Source organism: Camelus bactrianus, chromosome 15 (genome assembly GCF_048773025.1).
Source record: "Camelus bactrianus isolate YW-2024 breed Bactrian camel chromosome 15, ASM4877302v1, whole genome shotgun sequence".
NCBI classification, from domain to species: domain Eukaryota; kingdom Metazoa; phylum Chordata; class Mammalia; order Artiodactyla; family Camelidae; genus Camelus; species Camelus bactrianus.
In genome coordinates, this window is record NC_133553.1 from 39,351,891 (window position 1) to 39,375,817 (window position 23,927).

Here is a 23,927-nt window from a genome sequence, read left to right on the forward strand (position 1 = left end):
CAAAAGCAGCAGAATGCACATTCTTCTTAAGCACACATAAAACATTCTCTGGACAGATCATATGTTAGGCCATAAAACAAGTCTTAATAAATTTAGGAAGACCGAAATCACATCAAACATCTTTTCTGACCACAATGGTGTGAAACTACAAATCAATTACCAGGAAAAAAAAATGGAAAATTCACAAATATGTGGAGATTAAACAACATGAAACTGAACAACCAATGGGTCAAAGGGAAATCAAAAGAGAAACAAAAAAAAAATAACCTTGAGACAAATGAAAATGGAGACATAAAATACCAGAACTTAAGGGATGCAGCAGAAGTAGTTCTAAGAGGGAAGTTCATGGCAATAAACATCTACATTAAGAAAAAAGATCTCAAATAAACGACCTAACTTTATACCCCAAGGAACTAGAAAAAGTAGTAGTAGAAGGAAGGAAATAACAAAAATCATAGTGGAAATAAATGAAATAGAAACTAAAAAGACAACAGAAAAGATCAATGAAACTAAGATCTAGTTTTTTTGAAAAGATAAACAAAATAGACAAATCTTTACACAGACTTCCAAAAAAAGAGAGAAGACTCAAATAAATATATCACAAAGAGAAGACATTACAAATGATACCACATAAAAGCAAATGATCATAAGAGACTACTATGAACAATTACACACCAACAAATTGGACACACAGAAGAAATAAATTCCTAGAAACGTACAACCTACCAATACTGAATTGTGAGTGGAAAATCTGAATAACCTAATCAAAATCCTCTCAACAAACAAATGCTCAGAATCAGATGGCTTCACATTCTACCAAATATTTTAAAAAGAATAGCAATCCTTCTCAAATTCTTCCAATAGAAGAGGAACACTTCCAAACTCACGAGACCAGCATTACGCTGATAATAAAGCCAGACAAGGACACTACAAAAAAAGAAAATTACTGCCTAATATCCCTGATGAACATGAATACAAACATCCTTAACAAAATATTAGCAAACTGAATTCAACAACACAGTAAGAGGATCATACACATAATCAAGTGGAATTTATTCCAGGGATGCAAGGATGTTTCAACATACAAGTATCAATAAATGATATACCACATTAACCATATGAAGATAAAAACCATGATAATCATGATGTAGAAAAAGTATTTGACCAAATTCAACATCCATTCATGATAAAAAATTCTCAACAAAGGGAGTAGAAAGAATGTACCTCAACATAAAAAAGACCATATATTACAAGCTCACAGCTAACATCATACTCAGTGGTGAAAAGCTAAAATCATTTCCTCTAAGATCAGTAACAAGACAAGATGCCCACTCTCACCATCTTTATTCAACATAGTACTGGAAGTCCTAGTCAGAGCAGTTAGGCAAGAAAAAGAAATAAAAGGCACACAGATCAGAATGGAAGAAGCAAAACTGTCTATTTGCAGATGATGTGATATTGTACATAGAAAACCCTAAAGACTCCACCAAAAGAACTGTTAGAATTAATTTTAAAATTCAGTAAAGTTGCAAGACACAAAAATCTATGTACAAAAATCAGCTGGATTTCTATACACTAATAACTATTGCAAAGAGAAATTAAGAAACAATCTCACATGCAATTGCATCAAAAAGAATAAAATACTTGCAAATAAATTTAACCAAAGAGGTGAAAGATCTATACACTGAAAACTATAAAACACTGATGAAAGAAATTGTAGAAGACACAAACAAATGGAAAGATATTCCATGTTCATGGATTGGAAGAATTAATATTGTTAAAATGTCCATACTATCCAAAATGATCTACAAATAATGCAATTCCTACCAAAATTCCAATGGCATTTTTCACAAAAATAGGAAAAATAATCTTAAAATCTGCATGAAACCACAAAAGACCCCCAAAGAGCCAAAGCAATCTTAAGAACAAAGCTGGAGGCATCACACCTCTGATTTCAAACTATACTTCAAAGTTGTAGCAATGAAAGCAATATGGTATTGCCACAAAAATGGACACATAAAAATCAATGAAATAGAGCCCAGAAATAAACCCATGCATTTATGGTCAATTAATTTACAACAAAGAAGCCAAAAGTATACAGTGGGAAAGGACAGCCTCTTCAATAAACAGTGTTGGGAAAACTGGATAGTCACATGCAGAAGAATGAAACTGAACCCGTCTTACATTATACACAAATATCAACTGAAAATGAACTACAGACTTGAACATAAGACCTGAAACCATAAAACTCCTAGAAGAAAACATAGAGGCATAAGCTCCTTGACATCAATCTCGGCAATGGTTTTTCAGATTTGACACCAAAAGCAAGGGCAACAAAAGCAAAAATAAACCAGTGTGACTAAATTAAACTAAAAGCTTCTCTACAGCAAAGAAAACCATTAAAAAATGAAAAAGAAATCTATGGAAATGGAGAAGATATTTGCAAATCTTATATCTGACAAAAAGTTAAAATCCAAAATATAGAAAGAACTCATAAAACTCAGTAGCAAAAAAACAGAACAACAACAAAAACTCATCTATCAGTTCAATTAAAAAATGGGCAGAAGAACTTAAACATTCTTCCAAAAAAGACATACAAATGGCTAACAGAAACATGAAGAGGTGCTCGACACCAATAACCATCAGGGAAATGCAAATCAAAACCACAATGAGGTTATCACCTCACACCTGTTAGAATTGGCTACTGTCAAAAGGATAACAAGTGTTAACAAGGATGTGGAGAAACGGGAACCCTCGTGCACTGTTGGAGGGAATGTAAATTGGTGCATGCACTATAGAACAGTATGGAGGTTCCCCCAAAAATTAAAAATAGAATTATCAAGCAATCCAGCAATTCCACTTCTGGGTATACAGTCAAAGGATATGAAATCATTATCTTAAATGAATTCTGCACCCTTGTGTCAGTGCTTCACTATTTACAATTGCCAAGACATGGAAACAACCTATGTGTCCACTGACAGAAGAATGGATAAAGAAAATGTGGGGTGTGTGTATATAAACACAAAATGAAATATTATTCAGTCATAAAATGAAGAAAATCATACCATTTGCAACAACATGGATAGACCTTGAGGGCACTATGCTAAGTGAGAGAAGTCAAGCAGAGAGAGACAAATATTGAAATGATTTCACTTACATGCAGAATCTAGAAAAACTAGAATTGGTGATTACTAGAGACGGAGGGTACACGGTACAGACATGGGTGAAGGTGGTCAAAGGATACCAATTTCAAATTATAAGACAAGTAAGTTCTGGCAATGTAATATACAGCATTAAATTTATAGTTAACAATACTCTATATCTGAAAGTTAAGAGAATAGATCTTAAAAGTTCTCATTACAAGAAAAAAAATTAACTATGTGAGATGCACCAAAAACAGTTGTGAGGATTAAGTACAAAGTGTGTGTTAGGTTCCTGACACAGAATAAGCACTCAACGTTTGTCAATTATAATTTTCCTCCTTCCCTCTCCCATATCCTTGCTCATCCTGATATTTTTCCCTTGGAATGTATTCCTTACCTCTCATATTACTGAAATCTTGCTCATTCTTTAAGTATCAAATGAAATGCTGCTTTTCATATGAAGCCTTCCACATTCTTTTTCAACCTGAGAAGAGCACTTTTTATTTCAACTTCACTTTTTACTTCTCATGTTTTAGTCTGGTGACAGTTTCCCTCACCAGACTATAAGCTTTTTGAGGGAAGGGACAACATCTGGTTAATTCATTTCCTAAAATTTAGCCAGTGCTCTATCTTTAAAAGGTCAATAAATGTATTTACTAATAACAGACATAAGAAAAGCAAGTATGCCCATGAGAGTCCTGGAAGTTAATCTGGAGCTGTGCATGTATAGGTAATCAAGTAATAGGTAATGATTAGCAAGAACCAAAGACAAGAGTGAAGGTAAAAAGGTAAAAAAAAAACTTCTGACATGGTTTTTCCATCTCCCTGATGACTTAGGGATCCATGAAACTCTCTATTAAACTCCAGAATCTGAGCTAGTTCCCTTAAGATTTCTTTCCAGTTAGGACCTGAGCAGGCAATCCCTTGAAACTCCTAAATTTAGATTAAATGATTCAGAATTTCACAGCTGGAAATACACACCAGAAATCATCCCAACTCAATCATCTGATAAACCTTGAAATGTAATCCAGAAAAGTCAAGTCACATATACAAGGTTATACAGTTAATAAACAACAGAGCTGACCTAGTTACAAGCTCAATACTCTTTTTCACTACACTTAAAGTTAGGATTCTAGCACATGTAAAAGTGTGTAGTAAGTTTATGCCACAGATATATTATATATTTTTGCCAAATATATCCCCATACCACTATAGTACTGATTCAAATTCAGTTCACTATGATATTCATTTTATGCTGGTTACCTCCATAATCAACATGTTTTATATTTGTATAAAGTTTATCCTGAATTATCTTTTCTGGAGCCATACCTTGTTTATTTTCTTTACCTCATATGAATTTCTCATGGATTATGACTTTTAATCTAGTTTCCCAAGAACGTGACCCACCTGACCAACTTTTCACATCTATATTAATGAGGAAGTAATATTAATTCTAAAATAATCCTGTAGAAAATTTGTATGCCTCTGTACAAATGTAAGAAGGAAGTGAAATTCCCAAAGATTGAAAACTAAATAATATAGACTCTACCAAAACATTAGTTATGAATTTTAGTGGGCTCAAAAAGAGAAACATTAAAGTTACAAATGCTATTTAAGTTAAAATCTTACCTTTAAATTAAAAACATTTTTGCAAAAATATTTATAAAAACCCATGCTAATATTTGATGAAAGGGAAATTGAAAGCAAAGATACTTAAAGACTCATAGATGGTTCTACAGACCTACAAAAGGAAATTTAACCTTACTTTAGGCCACATTTAAATAGATAAGTCACTGCTAACACGCAGAAGACACAGGTCATTTTTACGAACCACATAATATTTTTGGACTGTTAATTACAACAGAACATAAGATAAGGTAAAACCAGAAGATAAAAACAAAAGATAAGGTAAAACTATACAAAGCATAGGAACTGAAATAAAAACAGTAAAATGAGGGGCGTGAATCCAAATATACTAATCTTACTGATATGATTTTTAAAACAAAGTATGCTAATTTGTCTGAAACAAATTTGAAACACAGGCATGGTCCATTAAAAAAGAAAATGTAACTGATTCACACTACCTATATACATAAATAAGTTCTTGATAATACAGAACATACCAACTCTTCCATCAAATTATTAAAGATATTTAGCTAAGAGTCTTTAAAAAATGGTATCATACAAGGCAGGGGATGGATGGATGGGAAATAAACAAAATCACCCTCAATTTTCAAATTTTCACATATTCTGATATTTACTAAAAGCTCATTTACTTATTTTTTAAGAGACAATGAGAGTGGCCCTCAGCAGTTTAAGTAAAATCAGGATCTAAAGGGAAGAAAGAGGAGGATATACAAAAGGGCAGAATACAGGGAACCCGGGAAGAACAAGGTATGGACCTGGCCTCAGCTGCTCCTAGGTCCCATCCTTTTAGTAAGCCACCTTGATGCTTTACTCCTTCTACCTCCTGTTTTCTCTGAAAACAAACAAGATTTCTTAAGTCCTCTTGACTTCACAATGATTTTCCTGCTTTATTAAAGAGACAAACTAAATAAGCAGTATTTTAAAGCTGGGATATAGGCTCCAGCTGTTAAGACTCTGAAATTTCAGACTTCAGGCTTTTAGTCTATTAGGACTTCTCCCAAAATGCTCAGAATCAATAAACAACTGATTGATCCATATGTGTTAACTCATTGTTGCATGTATAATTTATAGGAAAGCATTGTAAACAATATTAATTAGAAATACTGACAAAAATAGCATGCACAGTACCTTTTGATAAACAATGGAGCACACGAGATCCTTGACAGCAGATAAAGATAGTTCCTGGGCTTCAATGGTAACACTCTCCCGTGTAAGGCCAATTTGCAGTAGAAATGAAACTGTATGCACTGAGCCTCTGGAGTTGGTGAGTGATGGTGTACTGAAACTTCCATTAGAGAGTCGCCCAGAGAGTCCTGTTTTAGGACTTGAACACGGAGAAGGAGTTGGAAGCACAGCAGGAAGAGTTGTAGGTAATACAGACTTCTGGGCTGATGGAGGAGAATTGTTTGCAGACATCTGCCTTTTTTAAGTCTTTTAAAACAGTTGTCAATTCTTTTTCAATGGTTATGAGGAGGCCTTAAAATCACAGCAGTAAAAAAATGACTGTACTTTTCGATTTAGTTGAAAGCTTCTTTATTTCCTCTTTTAAACCACTCATGCTGATGATGGCAAGTTCTTCAACTGTGAGTTGAATTCACAAAAGGTCCTACTTCCCGTAATATCAGTCCCATCAAAAAAGAATCTTGTCTTTAGGACCACAACCAGGGATTTGGAAAGGATTTAACATCACGGAATTATTCTCATCAGAAGAGAGCTGACATTGCTTATTTACTGAACATCTTCATCTATTTTCTTTTAAGTCTATTCTTATCTCTCTCTTTTAGTTTCATAAAATACATAATGAATAAAAACTGTTTTTCTGTCAAGATGAAATCTTCCTGGTTTAAAAAATAGTAAGTGTTTAGGATTAATCTATTCAGTACTTATCCTTTGGTTCACTGATTTAATGGGACACTTCCTCAAATGTTCACACCTTAAATCACCTTCTCAAATGTCTTCATTTTCATTTTAGGGGAGTAAATTTTCCAGGATTAAGCACAAAGCTTTTTAAAATAGTACAGGCATATTCCATTTGATGAATGGGTCCATCATGAAAAGTTGATGCTTTCTGAAATGTAGTCAGCCTGGAATAAATTTTTTAAAAAAATTTTAATACTTTATACTCACTTGATATTATTTCAAAAATGCAAGAATCTCTATACTTTTTTTAAAAATGGTAATTTTTGGTTGTATGTTTATAATTCACCAATAAATCCTAATGGGTAGCCATTTTTTGGTCTAGTTATCAGAGCCACTTTTCACTACAGGCATAATTTCAGGGAGAGCCTCCTGCTCAAAGAGAGTATCCCTGGAATTCCTCCCTATTACCTGAAACTTGCAGATCAAAACATTTTCATTCCACAAATACACAACTGAGTTATGACAAAAACAGAAAAATGGAAGGGAACAAAAAAAGTAAAATTGACATTCTCATAGAAATAAAGTATATACCACTCTGCCATAAAAAAGATGTATAATATTGCCCTAACATAGATAAAAGTATTCTTCTTTCTACTAAAAGCCTAATTCTGCCAAAACATGAGTCCTGACTTGCTTTGTAGACAGATTTCTTTCAGAAAACTAAGGGAGCAGGAGGGCATATACTAAACAGTTACAAGGCATACAAAGAACTGCAGAAGACATACTTAAGGCAGGAACGTAGGAGGAAAGCGATCTCGATTTCGATCTCCCCATAAAAAGTTTCTAAAAGTAAAAAAGAACACTTAGCACAGTTACATATGAATGAGTTTTACATAAGGACAGTTCAAAAGAAAAAATTTTTAAGTGCCCCCCATGGCAAAGTGACATGCCCCCCATGGCAAAGTGACATGACTCACAAGAGATGGATCTTTCCATTCAAATTCTATCTATAGACCTGTAAATAATTCCAATGATGAAAAAGAGTGAAACATCCAGTGTGGTTGTAGAATGAATCTCTGGAGAATAGTTAAGGGAGCTAAACAAATTAGGATGAACATTAATAGAAAAGCAAAAACAAATGGATGTAGTATTAGGAATGAGAAAGTTCAGGAAAAACTAAGGCTTAGAAAAAAACTGCTTAAAGATAACAAAAGCTTTTAGAGCTACATTTTTATCCCACCTTATAATGTATAGCACTTAACATCTTGTAAATGTTTCATACACTCTACCTCATGGTATCTCTTTGGAATTTGACAGCACAAATATTATTTTTGCAGGTGAGAAAACTAAAGCACAAAGCAGATAAGGTAACTTTCCCAGCATCAACAGCTATTAAGAGGTAGAGAATTAGGACCCAAGTTTCATACTTTCCTACCAAGTGCTGTTTTCACAATAACATACTATTTCTCAAAGAGAACAAGGAACTGAGAGAATCACTGCTCAGAGAGGATGTTGTTAAGGTTGAGAGAGCATGTAGAGAAGGCAGATTTGCTCAACTTATATTTTGCTTATCTTCCTTCGGTTTTTAAACTAAAGTTGCGGAAGAGCACTGAGAACTGAAACCTAAGCCTGGTGAGTAACAGAGACAAAACACCTTTATTTGAGTGCAAGATGCAATCCGTTCACTATTGCTAAAGCAATTAGCAAGTGCAATCACAAAGCTAACTCCTATAAGCTTGGAGAAAGAGTTCAGAAAGAGAGAAATAATCAAGGCCTGGAGATGGGTAAGAGGTGCTTCAAGTTTTGTGGCATGGAGAAGTTGGGAAACAGATTTTGGAAACTACAGACATATAAACTTAACATTAACCCTCAGCCAAAGCTGAGAACAGATTATGAAAGCAAATGGGTTTTGAATACCTAGAAAAGAGTACAATGATCACTAATGATTCACGTCACCATGAATTTAAACAGAACAAATAATGCCAACTACATTTCTACCTTGGGAAAAAGTGGTTATTAGCCTTTTCAGAAGGAGGAAATAATAACTTACAGTAACTGAGTTCTATCTGCCAGACACTGTTCTAAGCACTCCATATGTATCTCCTCATTTAATCCTCACAACAACCTATTATATAGTTGAGGAAACAGGCTTAGAGATTAAAGTACTTGCCCAAGATCACACAATTAGCAAAGCCAGGGAAAAAAAATAGTGTATTCTGGCAGAAACAGTACTCAAGATGGTATTCCATGCTATTTTTGTAAATATGTTGCTTGGGTGTGAGTTGCACGATACTGTAGTTGGGTAAGTTTGCTGCTCTGTATCAACTTAGAGAAGTCCTTAGGGGAGTGCCTTGGAACCCTGCCCTTGGCCCTATATTGTTTTTGATTATTCATAAGACAATAAATACATGGAAGATATGCTTATAAAATCTTCAGATTGTACAATCTAGGAGAAATAAACGAAAATTCAAGCAAACTGTAACAACGATGAGTGTAAAGCTTAGGCATTTAGTTCAAAAAGTTAAACGTGCAATATAGAAATGGAGAAATGCTGACCTAGAGCCTGTTCATTAGAGGAGTTATCAACCCAAGAGTTTAAGACGAGCTGCTAACATAATGGGTGACTAAAGAACCAATGTAAACCTAAACCCCCACGACACTGTGAACACATCAGCGTCAATCTGTATATTGGCTGCAAGTCAGCATATATTACCATCGTATTTATTTTTACAGTCCACATTTTTTAGTGCTATACTGATTAAAAAAAATGATACAGTATGTATCCAGATAAAGGTGAAAACAATGTCATGTGACAAGTATGTTTAACAAAACCAAATAGAATAATGGTCTTCAAATATTTGAAAAGGTGTTAAGAGAACAATTGGTTTTATTCAATATCACTGCAGAGGACAGCAGTAAAATGAAGATAACAGCACTGCTTACTTACCTCACAAGATATTACAAGGACTGAGCTACTACTGCATGTACAATACGTACAATGGTACCTGGCTTACCGTAAGTGTTCAGTAAGTTTTAGCAATTCCCACAGTAATTAGATGAAGGAATTAACAATCAAGCTCCTACTTTACACTAAACACTGCAACTGAGATATGATACTTCATTAAATCCTTGCTGTGACCCTAGATTTGTTTACCTCAGTTTTACAAAGAAGGAAATCAGAGTTTCGGAATTGTGGGTTGCCCACAGCTACACAGCTAATAAGTGATGGAATGGGATTCACACAAAAGCTTCCTTGACTCCAAAGCCCACATTCTTTATATTACTTCATTTCACCTCCAACAATCTAACGAGAACAGGTTTTCTCATGAGGTAATGAGGTCCTTAACATATCTGATCTGAGTAGTTTTAAAAAGCTGAAAAAAAGCTTGAAAAAGTTAGTAAATCTATGAATAATACTGTATACAGGTTAAATACTTCAAAATACAAGACACTTCTGTGTTCAATAATAATCTATTTTTGATAGATATCTTTCCACTGTATTTCCATTTTATAACATCTGCTAATATCAACCAAATACCCGTAACTGTCTTGGAATTACAATCGACTATCAGAACTATTGATAATTATTAGTAAACCATGTGTTATACTTTTGCATAAAAATATTTTTTAAAGTTTCAGCATGAACACAAATAGAAGAAACTAATTGAGCTGTCTTATTAGCTTCTGCCCACTCATCCCATCTGTTTTCCTTCTCTTTGTTTCGTCGTATGGAACACTGATTTGATCTGTAAGATGCAACAAGATATAGGGTGCAAAATATTAAGACTAAATATCAAAAGAATCTAATAACTCTAATTAATTTTGTCTTTATGCTTCAACCAGAAAACTAAGAATAGTACACCTTACTAATTTATAAATTATGTATCAATTAGATATGTTTGTTGCTAATGGCTATGAGCTAACAAGCATTTCTAGTATGTTTATTTGGAACATCTCAAATATTCTTTTGGGGAGTTATCTGTCATATATTCCATTCAAATGAGCTTATACAATCTGTCACTATTGTTGAATGGGATCAAAAGATGGTACACTAAATGAATCTGAGCCCTTTTATTAAAGACAAGGTAAAAACAAAGGCTCTGGAGGTTAGGGGACTTAACCGAAATTACTTCATAGTAACATCACAGGTTGATCTACTCTTTCTCTCCCCTTCCCTTAACTCCCCCTTACATGTACATTACCTCATTTCTTAGCAAAGCCTCTAATTATAAGAAGCTCTAATAGCAGCATTTTCATTCAACAAATATTTACTGAGTGCCCATTATTTGCTAGACTATTATGAAACACACTGGGGTTTTACAGCAGTGACCAAAACAGAAGCGGCTGCTGCTGTCCCTGGCGCTTACAAAGTGATGTAGGACACAAACATTAAACAAATAGTTACATAAATAGCAAGGCAATTACAAATTACGAAAAGTGATATGACAGAGTATATGGAGAAGAACTAATTTCAACTGGGGTCACAGGCAAGGTGCCTTTAAGGAAGCTAAGACCTAAAGGATAAGTAGGAGTCAGGGAAGCAGAGAGAAGCAAAGAGGATTCCAGAGAGACAAAACAAATCCAGCTAGTAAATACTTCAAAAGGAAGTTCATTATAGAGTGTGGCCAGCATCATTTTTGTACTCAGTAAAGGATAAAGTGAAGGGGTAAAACGCTTTTTCCTATTCATAGTATTTACCGTAACTCCCTACCAGTAATGGGTTTTCTTGGTTTTAGTTTTGTGTGCTAGGAATGCTATTAAACTCAGGGTCTTTTTTTCCCTCCTGTTAATATGTACTATATTATTTTAGTATGTAAAAAAGCACGTGGCCTTTTTCAGTGCAGTACAGACCAGTATCCAGAAGTCAGTTTCCATGTTCTGCTTTGATACAGGCTTAAATTGCTGAATAATCCTGATGTTGCTTTTATATTATATAAAAAATTCAAATGAACTGTTGTTGGTTTTTAAAAATCATAGTTCATAGCATTTATATATTTTCAAATATGTAACCATTACCCTAGATTAATATAATACTTTCCCTCCTAAGAGCTTAGCATTCAACTAAATTGTTGCTGCTAAAATTCTGCTCATCTAGACCTAGGGCATTTGAATTTCAGTCTTTTCCACTGTCAGAGAAAATCAGAGAGAGCACACCATGTCTGCTCTCTGCTCAGGCACTAACAAGTTCATCCAGTAATAAGATTACAGACTGCCAGTCTGGCAATGCTGTATGACTCTATGTTGAGCTTGATGTATCTTCGTCACCTCTCTTTGCACCAGTGGTATGGGAGAAATCTGACTGGCTGACAGCCAATGAGCAATTTCTCACATATGGCCACTATAAATTAACCACACAAGTGGAGAAAACTTTTTTCTACACTGAAATTAAAAGTAAAACATCTCCTAAGTACATTATCTTAAGTTTTTTCATTAACGAGTCAGCTGCTCCAAAGAGGTGCACATACAAGTTCAACTTGAATTACATAATCAGACTCTGATTATTATTAAATCAAATTAAAAACTGTGCTAGCCAATAATTTCCCCATATATCAAGTTCCATAAAAGTAGCTTCTTTTAAAAATAAGCAATTAACTCCAATATGGTAATATTTTCATCAACTTTAGAAAGTCTTTTTAAAAACGAGAACAAAACGTCCCTAAAGAAAAGTGCATTTAAATGACCAATCCTTTATGGTATTTTTTCCAGTTCCTAAACAACTGTTAAAAAGTTAATATCCAAAAACTTGATTACTTGATTTATTAAGCTTTTTTTTTCGTGTGGCAGTGTTTACATTAAAAACAATTCACTGAGAGAAATTTCTATTTCAAAGAGTCATCCCATGAAACTGAAAGCGTACAAAATTTAATTTGTATATTTAAAAGATTCACTCTGGGATGCTTAAAAAATTCGTTTCAAGATAATAACCCAGTCAACATTCTTAAATCTGAGTCATCCTCAAAAGTTAAATGCTATATACCAAATTATATAACTTAGGATGGAAAACCGGCTTGTCAAATACTCCAGGCTCCTAGGATCAGGCCTACCACATCTATATTACCTACCGAAGCAAAACCTAACATGATGGCTTCTGTGACACGTTTCAAACACTTTCGTTAAAATTTGTAACTTCTTTTTGGCTGAATTTCCATGCTTGCTCTCAATCCAGATCCTAACGGGACGAAGAATGGGTTCCTTTACAAAGCAAAACTGGCCTTGACCTCGGTCTGGGGAACTTGTGGATGCCTCCAGCAGCAAATCCACAGGTATTCCCCTTCCATATTGCAGTAAAGTTGATAAGTAGGCTTGGTCTAAGCAAAATCACAGCTGTTAAAAATTTAAAGAACTGCAGCATTAAGTACAAAGTAGAAATAGTGTAAGAGTAATACAATCATAGTTTCTAGGGTACGAATTACGGTATTTTAAAAGTTTTCATTTCATTTGAGGCTACAGCTCATTAAGGCTGTGTCGAACAAAGTAGTAGTACAGGGTGTAACTTATCCTTCCTAATCAAAGATGACACTGATAGTCTTATTTCCTGTGGGGAAGGGTGTGGTTGAAGAGACAGTTACGTCCAAGCCATCAATCTGTGTATGGAAAAGTCTGCAGGTCTCACACACGCTGTCGCTCGATTTATATTCGTGCCCGCACACGGCAAGGCCTATGCTTCTGACTGCGATGACTTCAAATAAAATATCCAACGGGCAATCGAGTGGTATGTGGTTATTTTTATTGCTCAAAGAAACAGTCGCGCTCCTCAGTGTTTCATCTTAAGAAAAACCTCCAGGGGGTGAGAACGACTCGGAGCTACGCTGCAACTTGCAAAACTCAACACAGTCAGGAAACTGAGGTGTAGGGGCTTACGTTCTCTAAGCACCGTTGCCTCACTCGTTTCAGACGGCTACAAGATAAAGGAGTGAAAAGGGAAAGAGGCTTATCCAAAATTCCGCAGCGTTGAGTGCCGCCGGTCTGGCGTCGGGAGCTAGTTTGGGGGACCCGGTAACAAACTGTGACCGAGGGGCCGGGCGCGGTGGTCGCCGGCGGAGCGCGACTCCAACTTGGCGTCGGCGCCCACGCCGGAACTTGGCCCCATCTGGCGGCAGCGCCGGCGCCCCCGCTCGCCGCTGCGCCCACCGCCCGCTCCTCCCGCGGCGCGCCCCGCCAACTTCCCGCCCAGCCTCGGCGGCCGCCGCCCAGCCCCTTGCAGGGTCCGAGTCCCGCCGCCGCCGCCGCGTGCCGGAGGGCGGGTGGGGGAGGGGGCGCCGCCGCCTCACCCGACGGACCGGGAGAACAAAGCGGCGGCTGCGGCGGCGCTAACTTTTTCGGTGTCTGTTCCGCGCCCCCTGAGGCGACTACTTACAGAGGCGGGCTCGGCCGGTCGTGAGAAACTCCGCGCCCGCCAGCGTCTGTGTCCCAAACCAGGAGCCAGCGAGGTTTCACGCGCCTCGCAGGATCCCGCCCGCCGCAGGCGCCCCTTCCTCCGCTCCTCCCTCCTCCCGGTCCCGTCCTGAGGCCCGAGGGCGGGGGGCCGGGGCGTGCGGGGCGGGGGCGCGCGAGGGGCGGGGGCGCGCGGCCCGCGCGGGGCCTGTCGGGAGCTGTAGTCTCCCCGCGGGCCCGGCGCGGTGGTAGCGTCGCGGGTATGTAGCTCACTGTCTTGACACCACGCGGGGGCAACAGGAGTTCCGGGCGCTTTGCGGCTCGCTCTACACCCTCCGAGGTCCCGGCGTCTCCGTGAGCTCAGGAGAGCGGGGCGCGACCGTCTACTTACTTCAGTTATACACTGTACTTGATACCCGTTACTGCTACTGAACTGCCTCTTTCTCTTTTGTCGTCTGCTCTGATGGAGGCAAAGGGCAAGGGGTGTTAAGCTGGACGCAGAACTCGTAGGGGGTCTACAGCAGAGTGCAATTTCCCCCTGAGATATCTGCTTTCTGCTTCCTGTTTCCCTGCCGAGTGCTTGCCCTCCGGGTGGCCGTCTAGCGTAACAGCCCCGGGCAATGGACACCAAGGCAGATACATCCAGAGCCCTTCACCTAAAGCAGAGTACATTGAAGTCTCTACTTTCAATGTGTTTTTTTGTTTCCTACTTGTCCATCTTTAAACTCGAGTTTGTCCCCTACCATAAGAGTGAAGTGCAGCCAAGAATCACCAACTTAGGCTTCCATGTGACATTGACAAAAGTGACAATGTGGGGGGGGGGTGGCAGAGGGGGTGAGATCCAGAGGGAAAATACATGAGGTGTTAGATTATACATGTTTTATGTGAGAGAAAAACGTGAGCAGCTGACACACCCATTGTCCCAGAAACGACCTAATTCTCCTTATGTACAAATTTCATCCCAAAGTACTTAAGTCAAATATCTTGAGACAAGCGGATGGTCTAACAATCCATCCCCATGCAGAGGTGGAGGGCAGTTTTTTTTTTAGAATAGAAAAAAAAAAAAAAACAAAAAAAACCCTAAGTGGGCTCCTACTTTTTATACCAAGACATCAACCTTAGTGTATGTCCTTGAATTTTAAGTTAAATGAGAATTTTAAAATAATTTATATTAAAGATAGAGCAAGTAAAATTGTGTATAACTCTGATCTACTCCAAAGCGATATTTTTTTTTAGAAAACACTGCTGAAACTTTCTTGGGATTAGAAGGTACTAAATGTCTCACATTCATTAATACCTAATTCAATTTAACATTTTATACTGAGTCTTATTCTGCTATTCTCTTACTTTAAAATTGAAAGTAAATTCCCTCAAGTTTAAGTTCCTTTTAAAAAGTACTCTTACCTAACTTTGCCTTTTTCTTCCTTCCACTTCCCAACAGACGTTTTAGTCCAACCCCAAATATCCTCTCTCAGCAAGATTCCCAGGACCTCATTGGAGCAGCTTACAGCCAGTCCCATCTCAGTAGTGACTTCCATTTTCTCTCGTGGTCCTTAAAGAGACGGAAGTTACTCTTTCTAGAAGTAACTTCTAAATGAATCAAGCTGCTATTTTATAGAGGTGTAAGGATTTGAGTATGTGTGTGAGAACACATATATTCATTTCATTTCCACTTTTCTGCTTCTCTTTTTAAAAATAAAATCATCTCCACTTCAGATGAATCTTTCAACAGTATATTTAAGTGTGTAAGAGTGTCTTTGTACTGGTAATTTTTTTCTTTGACATGAGCTACAGTTTTCTCAAGACACTGCATTCCTATTCAAGAGTACTGCAGGGATAAAGATTAGGTTTAATAAGTAAGAGTATTACCATATGAGAATTTTATCCGTGAGAGAAAATATAATTAGAATGACCCCTATGGAAAAGATTTTTCTTCTTGGTGATGTTTTATGAAATAAAGTTTATAAACTTCCTCTTCTGAGGCTATAGTTGTGAATCTTCCTGACCTACATTTCTTGGGTCCCCCCCACCTTGTACTTAATGACACACAACATAACCATTCACATGTATTACCTAATACAAGCAGAAAGAGTCAACACTTTGTGACTTAAGATAGCCAAGTTACCTAATTCAGACCCTAAATGTAGAAAAATCTGACTTGCTAAGTCCCCAGGAGAAGAAATAGTCATTATTTTTAAGCTTGAACTGGGTTTAATTTGAAGAATATGATTACTGGAAAATTACTTTTGATTTTTTTTTTTTGTCTTTTTTTCCCCATGACCTTGAAACATACGTGAAAAATTCAGAAAGCATTTGGGTTTCAATATAGTTTGTAAAATAGTTATGGGGAAAATGCTTCAGGATTTATCTCTGTCAACAGACATGACCTTGATGTATTCTTCCAAATGTCCTTTCTCAAAAGGGAACCCTCCTACACTGTTGTTGGGAATGTAAATTGGTGCAGCTACTGTGGAGAACAGGATGGAAATTCCTTAAAAAACTAAAAAGAGAGTTATCCTATGATCCAGCATAGGGATCTATGGGAAACTGCACCAGCCTGAGGAACTAACTGGATGGGAAGGGTTGGGATAGGACTTTGAAAATAGAGTCTAACCTAAACTCTGCCATTTAGTAACCACGTGCTACTTAATCTCACTAAGAATCGATTTCCTTACCTGTAAAATGAGGGGAGATAATTACTCATCCCATAGAGTTGTACGAATTAAATGGGGGGACATCTAGCGCACTACACATATAATGGGCATTAAAGGTAGTCTGCCTGAGGTGGCATCGTGTGACCACAGGCAAGTTGACCTCCATGTGCTTCAGCCTCATCATCAGTTAACTTGGATAATGGAAGTCTTTACTCCATGAGTTGTATAAAGACTAAAGGAGCTAACACAGGGAAAACACTTAAAATAATTCATATGGTGAATGCTCAATAAATGTTAGCTATTATTATTCACATTAAAAAGAGCTTTTTCCATCGTCACAACTTCTGCTCTGGCAGCACAGAAGAAGAAAAGCTGCTAAGCTTGTGTCTACGGAGGGAAATTTAAAATGATAACAAAGAGTTGAAAAGGAACAGAAATCTCTCTGGCTATAGAATGAATTTCTTTTTACATCATCAAAGGAAGATCCTACTGCACAGATCCTTAACTGACCATAAGCCATCACTGCAAGTTTTCCTGACGTAATAGCTTTGTGTGTTCAATTGCAGGATAAAGTCACTGAATAGTTTTATGTTTGTTGCTTTTATTTTTAATATAGTAGGGAGACTTTAATGACTGGAACATTTTACTATAATTTGTACTATGATTTGAGGTTTCATGAACCTCAAATTTCAAAATCTCAAGTGTCTCCAGAAAGAATTGTTCTTATATAACCCTAGCCTTTAAATTGTCTCATGGTCACTTGAATGATGGTGAAGTGTTGAGCTGAAGGTTGTTAATTTAGCTTGTTTTTTTTTTCCTAGATACCCCTTGAAACTTTACAGTCCTTGATGTTTTGATTTAATAAGTATTTTTGAAAGGCTACTATGGGCAAGGCACTTGATAGGATCTGTAATTGAAACAACTCTTGTTCTCAAGAACCTAAAGTTTATTAAATAAGATATGTGAAAATCTATAATATAGAGAAAAAAGTAAAAAAATAAGTAAAAGGCAAAATAAACAGAAGATGTCTGGGAAGTTACAAGACATACCCCTGACCAGGGGAAGTTTAAATGCATAGAAAAAGAAGATTTTAGTGGGCTTTGAAGAAAGAACAGGATTTGGAAATACAGGGGAGAGAAATGGGAGAAAAAAAAATTCTAGATGGAAAAAACAAGAGCAAAGTTACACAGATGTGAAAACATGGGGCACATTTGTGGACCAAATAGTTCAGTTAGGCTGAGTGATTGGATTTTTTTTCCTCCCACAATTTTCTTAAATTGAGATATAACTCACAAACTATAAGATTCACCTTTTAAATGTGTACAATCTACTGGTTTTAGTATATTCACAAAGTTAACACAATGTCACACTATCTAATTTCAGAATATTTTCATCACCCCAAAAACAAACCTCATACTCTTTGCAGTCACTCCCCATTACTTCAGGGGTGGCTGGCCCACCCAGTGAGCTCCCAGTGGAGTCACAGGTGCTTGCTGTTGGAAGCCCTTGTGTGGACAAGCACAGCATGGTGAGTGTGGAGGGGATACTGGCAGGGAATCTACTACATATGACACATGTGGCTTTAACCTCTGTCACAAATCTGTATCTCTAGCCTTGATTTCTTTCTGTAACCACTTGAATGTTCCACAGAAAGATGACAAATTCAAAGTGTCCCTAAATGAACTCACCTTTTCCTTGAAACCTTTTCCTTTTCCTGTATTTCCAGTCTTAGTGCATAGTAATACCATCTGTTTAGTCATCCAAGACAGAAACTTCTTAGTCACCTAAACTCCTTTTCCCTGTTCTCCAAATCCAATTGGTGACCAAGTCCCATCAATTTCATACCATCACATCTCTGTGTTGTATGCCCTTTCTTCTTTTCCACAGCTACTGTCTTAGTTCAGGCTTTCGTTAGCTCTCACCTGATCCACTGAAATGACCATCTAAGAGTTTTCCTTGCTTGAATCTTCTGTAATTCATTATCCACTCTGTCATCGGAGTGATAGTTCTAAAATGCAGAATTGATCATATGATTTTCTGAGCCTAACATTATTCAATAGCTAACCAATGTCTTTATTGTGCAGACTCTCTAGCACGGCATATAATGGACCTCCTCCTGCTTTCTCTTACTGCTATTCCTCATTTCTCACATACCTAGCACCTTAAGCAGTGGCAGACTGCTGGCTGTTCCCAGCATATTTTTGCTGAGGTGATACCTGTCTCTCATTTTCTACCTGGTAAGCAATTCCAAGACTTATTCAGTTCAAGCTGTCCTCTAAGATGCCTTTCCTATCCACTTCAGGTCAGATGGGAATAACCATTCTTTTCTTTGTGCTCCAAACATAATCCTTCCATAGCACCCGTGATGCCTTATGACACCACAGTCTCTCTTACTAAACTGTAAGCTCCTTGAGAGCAGGGGCCATACCTAATTCCCTATATCCCTTGCAGAGTGCCTTGCACAGTCTTAGTTGCACAGACAGGGTTGAATACTAGAGATCTGGGAGTTATTGCATAGGGTGGAGAATGAAAATACGTGAAGGGATGAAATTACCCCATGGGAGGCCTGGGGGCAGGAATAACATTTACTGAGGTCCTACTATACAGAAGGAGGCAGAATTCTAGGTTTGATTTCAGAGCCTCTGCACCTTTCACTAATCATATAAGGACTGAAGGAGGTCCAACCTATTTGGCAATAATAAGTTAATAATTTGTTGACTCTGGTGAGAGAGGTGTCAAGAGAAGATTCAGGGCTAAAGCCAAACTGCAGTGAATTGAGGAGGTAAACAGATGATGAAAAAAAGACATAGAGAGTCCACTGGTAGTTCTCAAATTTTCAGATTTCAAGGACAAGTCAATTCATAAAAAGCCAGAGACTAACTGAGGTGCCAACTTCTCGTTTTACCAACTGAGAACATAAAAGTAAAGCAAGACCTCAAAATCACCAATCGTTAGGGGAATGCAAATCAAAACTAAGTGAGACACCACCTCATACCCAACAGGATGGCTACTGTCAAAAAACAGAAAATAACGTGTTGGTGAGCACGTGGAGAAACTGGAACTCTTGAGCACCATTGATGGGAATGTAAAGCAGTGCAGCAGCTATGGAAAACAGTATAGCAGTTCCTCAAAGGATTAAAAATTAGAATTACCATATGATCCAGCAATTCCACTTCTGGGTATATAGCCAAAAGAATTGAAAGCAGGGTCTCAAGGAAACCATCAACAAAATGAAAAGACAGCCTACTGAATTGGAGAAAATACTTGTAAATTATATGACTGGTAACAGGTTAGTATCCAAACCATATAAACAGTGCATAAAACTCAATATCAAAAAAAAAAAAAAATAACCTGATTCAAAAATGGGCAGAAAACTTGAATAGATATTTTTCCAAAAAAGATAAACAGATGGCCAATAGGCACATGAAAAGATGCTCAACATTGCTAATCATTAGAGAAATGCAGATCAAACTCACAATGAAATAACATCTCACACCTGTCAGAATGGCTATTCTCAAACAGTCTATAAAAATAAATGCTGGCAAGGATGTGGAGCAAAGGGAAACCTTATACATTGTTGGTAGGAAGGTAAATTGGAGCAACCACTATGGAAAACAGTATGGAGGCTTCTCAAAAAAACTAAAAATATAACTACCACTTGATCCAGAAATTCTACTTCTGAGCACATATCTGAAATGAAAATACTAATTCAAAAAAAAATGCACCCCAATGTTCATAGCATTATTTACAATAGCCAAGATATGGAAGCAACTTATGTGTCAATTAACAGATGAATGGATAAAGAAGATGTGGTATCTATATACAGTGGAATATTACTCAGCTATAAAAAGAATGAAATTTTGCCATTTGCAGCAACATGGATGGACCTGGAGAGTATTATGCTTAGTGAAATAAGTCAGACAGAGAAAGATGAACACTGTATATTATCGCTTATATGTGGAACCAAAAGAAATAAAACAAGTGAAGGAATATAACAAAACAAATAGATTCACAGATATAGAGACAAACTAGTGGTTACCAGTGGGGAGATAAAAGAGGGGAGAGGAAAATAGAGGTAGGGAATTAGGAGGTACAAACTACCATTTATAAAATAAATAAGCTACAAGTATATATTGCACAGCACAGGGAACATAGCCAAGATTTTATAATAGCTTTAAAAAGAACCTATAAAACCTATAAAAATATCAAATTACTGTGTTTTACATTTGAAACTAATATAATATTGTATATCAACTATATTTCAATTAAAAAAAAGCAGGGTCTCAAAGAGATATTTGTACACTCATGTTGATAGCAGCCACCCAAGTGAACGAATGGGATAAGTAAAATGTGGTGTAGATATACAATGGAATAATACTTAATCTTAAAAAGGAAGGAAATTCTGATACATGTGGCAACATGAACCTTGAGGACATTATGTTAAGTGAAATAAGCCAGTCACAAAAGATATTGTATGATTCTTACATGAAGTACCTAGAATAGTCAAATTGATGGAGACAGAAAGTAGAATGGTGGTTGCCAAGGGCTGGAGGGAGGAGGGAATGGGGAATTGTTTCATGAGTGCAGAGTTTCAGTTTTGCCAGATGAAAAGAGTTCTGGAGATGGATGAGGTGATAGTTGCACAACAACGTGAATATGCTTAATGCCGCTGAACTACAATCTTAAAATGATCAAGATGGTAAATTTTATGTTATGTGTGTTTTGCCACAATTAAACAACAGAGTATGACAGTTAAAAAAAAAACTCAGGAAACTACACCAATTATTATGTTAATTAAAATATGTAACATCAAATATGAAGGATGACTATAAAAATACTAAAGCTTTTTGATTAAATACAATTATTTTATTAATAAAACATTTTTCTTAATTTTCTCATTTTGTGACAGACTGAATAGGCATAGTCATGGGCAGGCATTAATACGGAACTGGCACTTGAGAACTGATGGTGCTAATAACATTAAAAATAAAAGCAAAGGGAAAGAGGGCAACAATTAAAGAAGGGGGCAGGGTCAAGGGAAGACCATTGCCTGCCTGCTGTTATTGGTCAGGCTGTACTGTTACACACTAGGATGAGTCACATATTTTTTCATATTTCTGGCAGGCACGACTTTGAATAATCATGAGGTATTTGTTTTCAGACATTCAATATATTACTGAGAACTTAGGATGCTGCCAGGTCCCTGCTCTTCTAAGGGTTATATCATCGAAGTCTTTCACACATGTAAAGCATATGCTAAAGATGTGTGCCTGCATGTGTGTGTACTATAAAATGATAGTGTTATGTAACTTGCTGCATAACTTAGTAAACATACGAAATAGTAGCACACAGAGATATATGTAATCAGGCTATTATCTAGCTACTATACCATGTTTCCCCTTATATTTTCTGTCTCTAAAAATCCTGAATGATAATTTTTACTGTATCCTATACATACGGCATGGGCCTGAATGTCATTCCTATCTGAACCATTAGCTTGTTTTCTGGTTGGTGTTCATTTTCTCTATTATTTTTTTTAACATTTTTTTTTTCCAATTGAAGAATCTTCTCTATTCTAAGAGTAGAATTGAAAGTCACCATTTTGACTTAGAGTAGAATGAAGATGCCCAGTTTTATGGCCGCTTCCTTTGCTTTTGAGTTTCTCACAGCACACTTTCTCAAATTACATCTTTACTTCTTCCTAGTTTGTAATACATATTTAACTTGCAGCTATTAGAAGGATTTTCTTCAAGGACTAAACAAATATATTATGAAATCTATTCAATCTCTTTTGCTCTCTTATAGATCTCTAGATTCAAACTTCAGTGTTCTCCATAGTAGATATATGTGCCTGACTGAGCGAGGACTGCAAAAGATCAAGGTTTGGCCAGTGACAGAAGGGGATTAGCTTTACTAAAATTATGTGCTGAATAATTTAAGCTTCTTTTAAAGGAAAATTTAGGCATATTCTTGGCCTGGTGCTGCTGCTGAGCTCTGTTGAAATGCTTTTTCAAACATCCATCCTATCCTAAATTTAGGCAAAAATAAATATATATATAGGAATATATGTGGTTTAAGGCAGAATTTGGGTTCTGTTGCAACTTTCTATTATTATTATTAACAACTATGTGTGGCATAGTCAGCATTTTTTTTTTTTTAATGACTGCTGCTGTTTTCCGTGAATTTGTGTCATTTTATTTGCTTTCTTAACATTCTGTTTTTGAATCCGTGGAAAGAAATTTTAGAGTCTTTCTTCCTCTTTCATTTAAGACTGTTGGGCCTCACCGAATCTTAAAGACAAGATTTTTTTTTTGGTATGACTTGAAAATTACTCTTCAAGTGATTGTTCTTTCGTGAAAAGTCAGAAAGGGCCTAATTAACAATCACAATTATAATACTGCTTCAAGATTACAAATTTGAAAGAAAGAATGCTTTTACAGTTAAATCTATCTGTGGTCTGTGTAGCCTCATCAGTAGAAGAAACTCACAATTCCATATCATTAAAACATAGATACATAGAATGTGACACCTTGGAAAATCCATAAATGACCCCAAAGCAAAAGATAACTAAGTGCCTCAGTCTTGACTTTAGATTATGTTAATTTACATTTTAGTATTTAATTTTTTTGAGAAAAATCCACATTTTCCCCTTCTAACACATATGGTATTCAATAATCTGATTAAAAGAGAGAAAGCAATACAAAACAAGTATTCTGCTTAAAATTTGGAAATAAAATAATTTCAAAGGTGTCTGGTTTTACACTCAGTAAGAGCTTATCTCAGGATATTCAAAATTAAATTTTACTAGCTGCTTAAATTTTCTCCTTTGAAACTGGAAAAGCCTTTAGGTTAGCGTAGAAGTATGCTGCCTGCATTAAGTTAGCTTTACGTGTTGCTGGGCAGGTTACTTAACCTCCTTGTGCTTTAATTTTCCTAACAGTAGCAATGAGGATCGTATCTCTCATTGTACTCATTTATAGAATTAGAGGATTTTTTAAAATGTGCTATTGACACACCGAACATCTTGGATCACAGTTTTAACTTATATCATAAAAATTTAGCTAGTATCTTTGGAAGCAAGTTCTTGAGCTAACAACTTTTTGTCTTTCATGTATTATTGATTAACATATTACAGAAATTGGTGCCTTTTCACCTATGGTATCCTAAGGTGCAAAAAAAATATATAGACACAATTTTTTGAATAAAAAGTAAAAATGTATACACAGTATGTATATATATCTTCCATAAC

At 36.6% G+C, this 23,927-nt stretch overlaps 1 protein-coding gene across 1 annotated transcript in view; it reads right to left on the reverse strand.

Moving 5' to 3' along the window:
- Window positions 1-14,190, reverse strand: part of PRKD3 (protein kinase D3) — a 73,395-nt gene extending 59,205 nt beyond the window's left edge. The window contains exons 1-2 of the mRNA XM_074378726.1: window positions 14,008-14,190; window positions 5,919-6,874 (exon numbers count right to left, since the gene is read on the reverse strand). Of these exons, the coding sequence (XP_074234827.1) occupies window positions 5,919-6,206 (288 nt within the window). The 5' untranslated portion in view covers window positions 6,207-6,874; window positions 14,008-14,190. The remainder of the gene's footprint in view (window positions 1-5,918; window positions 6,875-14,007) is intronic.
- Between the last annotated feature and the right edge of the window lie 9,737 nt (window positions 14,191-23,927).